This window comes from Triticum dicoccoides, chromosome 5B, assembly GCF_002162155.2.
Source record: "Triticum dicoccoides isolate Atlit2015 ecotype Zavitan chromosome 5B, WEW_v2.0, whole genome shotgun sequence".
Taxonomy (NCBI): Eukaryota; Viridiplantae; Streptophyta; class Magnoliopsida; order Poales; family Poaceae; genus Triticum; species Triticum dicoccoides.
In genome coordinates, this window is record NC_041389.1 from 123,124,787 (window position 1) to 123,131,677 (window position 6,891).

The following is a 6,891-nucleotide window of genomic DNA, read 5'->3' on the forward strand; positions in this document are numbered from 1 at the left end:
GTTTTTTTGAACCGGACATAACCCCTTTTCCATTAACTGAATAACGAAAATACATAGTCTGAAACAGTTAAGAAGGAGACGGGAAAGGAGAATAAAGTGAGTTTTCGTGTCAAGTACAATGGCTAATACTGTATTTATCTCAGCTATAGGTGTAGCTAGCTCTCAGTCGACGAAGTCTTAACCAAGTCTGACTCATGGCATAGCACATAAAGAAGAAGAAAGAAAAAGTTAAAAGCAAAATTGGATGGATCTCCACATAAAAAGATCTTACAAATATAGCATCGGTTGGTTGACCACCTTGCACATATGTTTTTACACATATTGAAAATACCGTACAACAATTCTTCCAAGGTCCAGGGTTCATAGAAAAATACAAACATTCAAACTGCGACATTTGTATGAAAACTGGCCCCTTAATTAACGCTCACGGACTGTTAACTGAAACGTAGTACGACGGATCGTGCCTGGCGTAGAAGTACGGCAAAGCGAGAAGGACATGCGACACGGAAGCTCTGTGCTCTAGTTGTCGGCGACGACAGTGCGGATGACCATGTCGGTGTCCTCCGCCGCCGAGGCGCCGCGCTGGAGCATGGACGACTGGCAGAGGACGATCTTGAGCTCCCCGGGCGCGCGGCAGCTCTGCGGCACGGGCTCCACGTCGGTCGACGTCGTCCTCGTGAGCGGGCAACGGTTCTTGAAGTACCCCGCGGGCCCGCGGCACGCGGTGCCTTCGGCGGCCCGGTTGTCCGGAGGGCAGTCGCAGTTGAGGTCCACGGCGCAGCCGAGCGCCGGACACTGCCCACCGCCTGCCTGCGGACTCAACACCATCGGCACGTTGAACCCGTTTACGAGGCTGACGCTGTACGCGGCGAGGTCCAGGTTCCCGCTGTCGTGGACCGTGATCTGCGCGACGGTGGACGGCGGCGCGTCGCCCGTGAAGCACCCGCGCGGTGGCGACGTGCCGTCGTCGCAGCCGGTGCGGGCCGCGACGCGACCTGCCCAGAAGGTGGACGGGAAGGTGAGGGAGAGAATCGCGTTGGGGTCGAGGCGCGCGGCATTGTCAGAGATGGAGGGGAGGCCGGCGTTGGGGGTGACGAGCGGCCAGACGGGGTGCGGGCAGAGGTTGTGGATTGTCAGCTTGGTCGCCGACGAGAAGGCGGCTAGCGCGGCAAGGACGAGGAGGATGAAGGCGAGATCCTTGGCCATGGCAGCTACAGCTACTAGCTATAGCTTGTGTCTTAGAGGCAGGGAAGAGAGAGGAGCGGCTGGTTTCTATACTTTTGTAGGCGAGGCTCGTCGCTCGGGCTGAGTCGCCGTGGAGAAGTTGAGTAGCAGCAGCCAGCTAACTTTTTCTTTTGCTTTTTTCGAGAGAAAGCAGCAGCGGGGCTGGTGTCGTGGGAAGGGGAATGTATCAGGTGCGTCTATCTTTGTGGTGTTATCGGTGACCACGTGTCGGTGCACCAGATGTTCGTAGTACATTTTAAAATGTTTGAAAAACAGGAAACAAAATTCTATATCAAATTGACACATCATCAAAGTATATTTTTACAAAATTTCATATCAAAATTCAAAAAATTGACCTTTTTTAGGGAAATTCAAAACATTGACCGACATACAAAATGACAAATTTGGCATCAATGTGATAATGGGCCAAATCTAAAGCCCAACTTATGTTGTATACTATTCAGTGTTGAATTTGTCATTTTTTTCAGCTATGTTTCAAATTTTGATTTGAACATTTGTGACATGATACATTGATGTTATGTAAATGTGCTATTTTTTCACAATTTTTTAAACATTTTAAAACGTACTACGAGAGTTTGGTGCACCACAAGCACCGGTCCACTAGATATTCTCCCTCGTGGGAAGGTGTGAAAGTATCGAGTGATACCAACTCTCACATGCTTGCATTTAAAAATAATAATTTAAATGTTTCAAAAAATTGCAAAGAAAAATTGGATGTTCCCAGGACAAGACCTATGTCTACAACTCCTAGAAAATTGGGACCATATTTGAAATAAAAAGTGAAAAATAAAAAAGGTAAATCCAGATGTGAATTGTGTCTTTTTTGCTTTTGTCTTTTGTGACATTATTCATGTTAGATTTCTCTATTTTGTTTCTCAATGCGTATTTCAAATTTATATGTGAAATTTTTTGTAGGTTGTAAACTCATGTCTATTGGCCCCTCGCAAAAAATTTAGAATGTTTCTAAACGTCTAAATTTCTTCTTCTTTTTTAAGTTGGGATCATGGGAGCATTTAAAGGTTGGTATCATCTATCTCGTGGGAGGTAGCTACCCAAAGCTAAGGTAAATAGTATCAGGTTTGCAAAATCTCAGTCAATTGTTAGCCGTTGAATCTTGGGTCTTTGTGTAGAGATTCGTGCTGAGCAGAGCCCAACGGCCCTCGCAGCACTTCCTTCCACCGCTTGCAGCACTTCGTTCTATCGGTCGCGGCATTCGTCGGTGTTGGTTACAACATGTTGTCTCATCAGTCACAACATTCACCCTCATCGCTCACGGCACGTCGTCCCATCATTCACAGCTTCCGTCATTGTCGTATGCAGCATTAGGTCCCACGGTTACAACGTTCATCATCATTGCTCGCAACATCTGTCGTTGTCATTTGTAGCATGTCACACCACTGGTTGCAACATTCAGTCATGTCATTCATAAAGCCACAACTATGTTGACATCACTCGTCAGAGTTCTAGGCAAACCCAAATAGTATAGTCAACAACGGACGCGGATTTGGTGAACATAATACCATGCACATATTTTATAAAAAATAAGTTAAAAAATATTAGAATAAATAAATAAATGATTTTTTATAACATAATTCGACTGGTACTCACGTATGAAGTTACAAGAAGAAATAACATCCATGGTATTCTATGCAAAAATGAAAAACAAAAGAACTAACAAAAAATATCATTTGATGAATACTAAGGTCTCAGTTGCATTTTCTTCATAAGAATACCATGGGTTTCAATAATTCATGAAACTTCGCGCACGAGTAGAATGGTTGATCAAGCATGTTACTTCAAAATTCAAAAAATGATTCTAACATTATTATTTTAAATTTTACTATTCACATGGGTGGGCGTGAGACCATGTTCACCTTTGTATTGCCACGTCACCTAATAGCCTATCCATACAGCGGTTAGCTGTAGTTGCATTTTTTTGTCATTAATGTATGGCCCACATTTTTTTTCTCATGAAGGGTGTTGGAACTTGTGCCACACCTGGATCTAAATATACAGCACGCTTCTCCTTTTCAAGTTCGAAATTCATAACTTTTTTTAAACTTTGTGAAGTTTTTCTAAATTTGTGTTTCAATTTTGCAAAATTTTCTAAATTTATGAACCTTTTCAAATTAGCTAACCTTGTTCACTTTATGACCTTTTTATCAAATTTTGTGTTTTTTAAAATTCATGAACTTTTTTCAAATATACGAGCCTTTTTCAAATTTGCAAACCTTTTTAGAATTCATGAATTTTTTTCATATTTTGTGAACTTCTTAAACTCGTGAACTTTTCAAAATAACATTTTTTTTCAAATACATGATTTTGTAAGAGTCAATGGGTCAAAGGTCAAAGGTCAATTGGTCAATCAGTCAAAGACTGGATTCGGTTTTTCTACACCTGTACGGACTGGCGAGTGAGCGAACACATGGTCGAGCGAGCTACCCTAATGAGAACAGTTGTGCGAGCACTCGATTTGGCGCGTGGAACGCCAAATATGGACTCTCCTTAATAAGACTAGTCACAATGGGGAGTAACTTAGACTAGTAACATGCCTATGTTACTACTTCTATAGTGGGAAGTAATATATGTGTAGTAACATGCAACACTTCATTTATTAGGCTATAGACTCATCCTGTCTTGATATGTGTGATGTTACTCATACTAGTAGTAGTAACTAGCTATGTTACCACATGTCTCTCTTTCTTCATTTACTACTTGCCACATCATCTATTTTAACTAGATATGTGTGATGTTACTATCTATGTTACTCCCATTGTGGGTAGTCTAAGAACAAGTCATAGACGCACCCCTTGGTCAAGCCCCTATCGTTGGAGTGTTGTTGGACGAGCCACCTAGTTGGTCCCCCACAGATTAGGCTATTGTCAGCTTGAGCTGGCCTATAGAGTTGCCCGCAATGCCGTGGTGCTGGGGATGAACTAGTTGAAGGGTATGCTTGGTAGTTTTTGCACGGGCAGTTCCAAGGTCCCCCGGCGCTGCCCCGTCGTGCGTCCCAATGTTGCAGATGCTGTGTGTTGGGCGCTCCTCCATTGGGCAGTTATTTTTGTTTTTCTAGATTTTTGTTTTTTGGTTTTTCCTGGGTTTTTTTTTGTTTTACGTCTGGCGGGAGTGTGTGCTTCCACATGAAGCACGATTCTGCATGAAGCATAGATGTGCGTTTGTGCTTCCCCAAAAGTGAAGCACATATGTGTTTCCGCCTGAAGCACAATTATGATTTTATGCTTCCCAAAAAAGTAAATCACATGTATGCTTTCACATGAAGACACAATTGTGCTTCCTCAAAAGTAAAGCATAACTAGTACAGTTTTTGAAGTACGGGTTAGTACATTTTTTTAAGCACAAATTTCGTCCAAAGAATATTCGTCGAAACCTATCAACATGGGTTGTAGTTTCAAAGATCTCGACGCGAGAAACAGAATGGTGAAACAGTTCGTGATTTGGATGCACGACTAACAAGATAAAAGGTTTTAGAAAAAATGAATCTAAAAAAGCACAAAGAAACCCACTTGTTTATGTGGGAAGAAATCTCACTGAAACTCTCAGGTTGCGACAAGTTCGCACATGCAATGCATCACTTGTCAACATTAGAAATGATGGGAATGAACATTGCAAGGGCAATCCTTAATTAGTGATTCAATGTATTCTTTGTCGATTCATCTTCTTCATCTGCGTTGCCTAAAAAATCTTATTTATCTGCACCGTGCAACAATTGTACTCTTCGGTCCCTTCGTCGGTGACCTCATTTGGTTCGGCCGGCCTCGCGGCATCTGCAGTGGAGAGACGACAGTGGTGTCCTCGTGATTGTGGTGGTGCAGGTTGGTGGGCGGTTGGCATGGTGGAGCCCCGGTTGGTCCTGGGTTGTGGATATGAGGGGTAGGGAGAAATCCCTCTCGGGTCTTCCCGGCACCGATGCGGTGGCGCCTATGGGCGCCATCAACCTTCTTGAAGGGCGTCGGGAGTACCTCTCCTCTGCATCCCTCCATGTACCCGGAGAAATCCTAGGATTCGTCCGAGCAGCAGCATCATCGTCGCAGACCTTCTTGAAGATGTTGCTTGGTACGCGGCAACTCGGTGGCATTGGAGCATGGTGGATATTTCCGATGGGCGCAGCGGTTGCAGGATGCTTCAGCTTTTGTTGATCCGGTGTTGCTGGCATTTCTTTCTCTTGCTTTTCTCTTATTTTTCTTTTGGGCGTGATTGTGATGTTTGCCCCAGCATCGAAGTTCTGGCTATATCGGGTGGTTGCTATATTAATATAGCGGGGCGCAAGCCTATTTCGTCAAACAATTGTACTCTTTTTCATCTCTATGTAACTATCGATTTGATTCCTCACCAGCCCTAGGACCGGGAGCAGTAAAAGTTTGAACCTTAGGTGTCCATTGCCCATCGCTCAAGCACTCGTGTCTGTGAGCTCCACGGCTACCCCATCGCCCACCCCCCAATGGCCCTTTGGAGTTGTTTGTGACATTATCTCAGGATGTTTTTGTTACGGTGAACTCAGAGTTGTGGCGGTGGGCCCTGGTGGCAATGATGATAGGCGGTGGGGCCCTGGTGGTGACATCGATAGGAAGCAGGTAGTATGTTCAGTGGTCTTTTGTGGCATTAGCCTTGCATAGTTCTCCTTCGGATCTCTTCAGCATAGTTGGAGTTGCGCTGCCCTCGGTATGGGTGGTTGAGTTTTGTCACGGGTCTTGGCGGTTTTCGTCCGGTTTTCATTAACTAACTGGAAACTCTCTTATGCCTAACTAATGGATGAGGAAAAATTGCCTCTATTTTAAAATAAAGTAAAGAAAAAAAATTACAACACAGGGAATGGAAGAAGCTAAAACTAGAGTGCACAATCAATTCTATTAAATCCATACATTGTTAAGTATGGTGATGTTTCCTGTTACGACAACCAAAACACGCGCAATGCACCAAAAAAGAAAAAGGAATGTTAATATGAATATAAGAGAATGTAAGTTTTTATATTATTAAGCAAATTGTATTCCTTTCAAAGCATATTATAAATATTAACATGAGATCCTAATTTATTTAGAACAATAGGAAAGAGCTTGTATGTATTGTTCACCGGTTGCATGGGCCACCATTGTGTTTATTTGAATGACACACTTGATACTCAGAAACAAGGACAGGGGGATATCACCCTTCCTCTCTTCAACATCATCATGATCCTCGAGTATATTCTCTACGAGCACGATGACGACGGCCTCCTCCTTGCACGTTACTGAGGGCATCTGCACATAGAACCTAAAATGGACAACCCTACTTGTCTGCCCCCTCCTTTTTGCTCTAAGTCGAATTTCATCAATTTAGAACAATCAAAAACAATTTTACAATACATATAAGCAATTGGTAAATAAATTATGCATGGCAAACATCATCAACATATTTTCTGCGGTCAAGCTTGTGGGGAGGGAGAGGCATTCCGCCAAACATGTTGTAGGTGATCGTTGTTGGATGAGTTATGGTGACTCAATGAAGTTGTATTTGAAGATGAGGTCAACGGTGAATGAAGGAGGACCAGATTGCGAGGTTGGGCATATTGGGAGGCCTGGGTGTCATGGGAGGGCGCCGTCGACGAAATGATGGGGCAGGTAGTAGGAGCTTTTGCTCGTCCTGCCACAC

The 6,891-nt window shown here is 43.6% G+C and overlaps 1 protein-coding gene across 1 annotated transcript; it reads right to left on the minus strand.

Moving 5' to 3' along the window:
• Positions 1–273: 273 nt before the first annotated feature.
• Positions 274–1,285, minus strand: LOC119307741 (osmotin-like protein). Its single transcript, XM_037583823.1, has one exon. The coding sequence runs from the start codon at positions 1,204–1,206 to the stop codon at positions 520–522; it is 687 nt and encodes a 228-aa protein (XP_037439720.1). The 5' UTR covers positions 1,207–1,285; the 3' UTR covers positions 274–519.
• Between the last annotated feature and the right edge of the window lie 5,606 nt (positions 1,286–6,891).

What these genes read in the sequence shown, in the direction of transcription:
- LOC119307741 (XM_037583823.1), bottom strand. Translation starts at nt 1,206, where the DNA reads ATGGCCAAGGATCTCGCCTTCATCCTCCTCGTCCTTGCCGCGCTAGCC.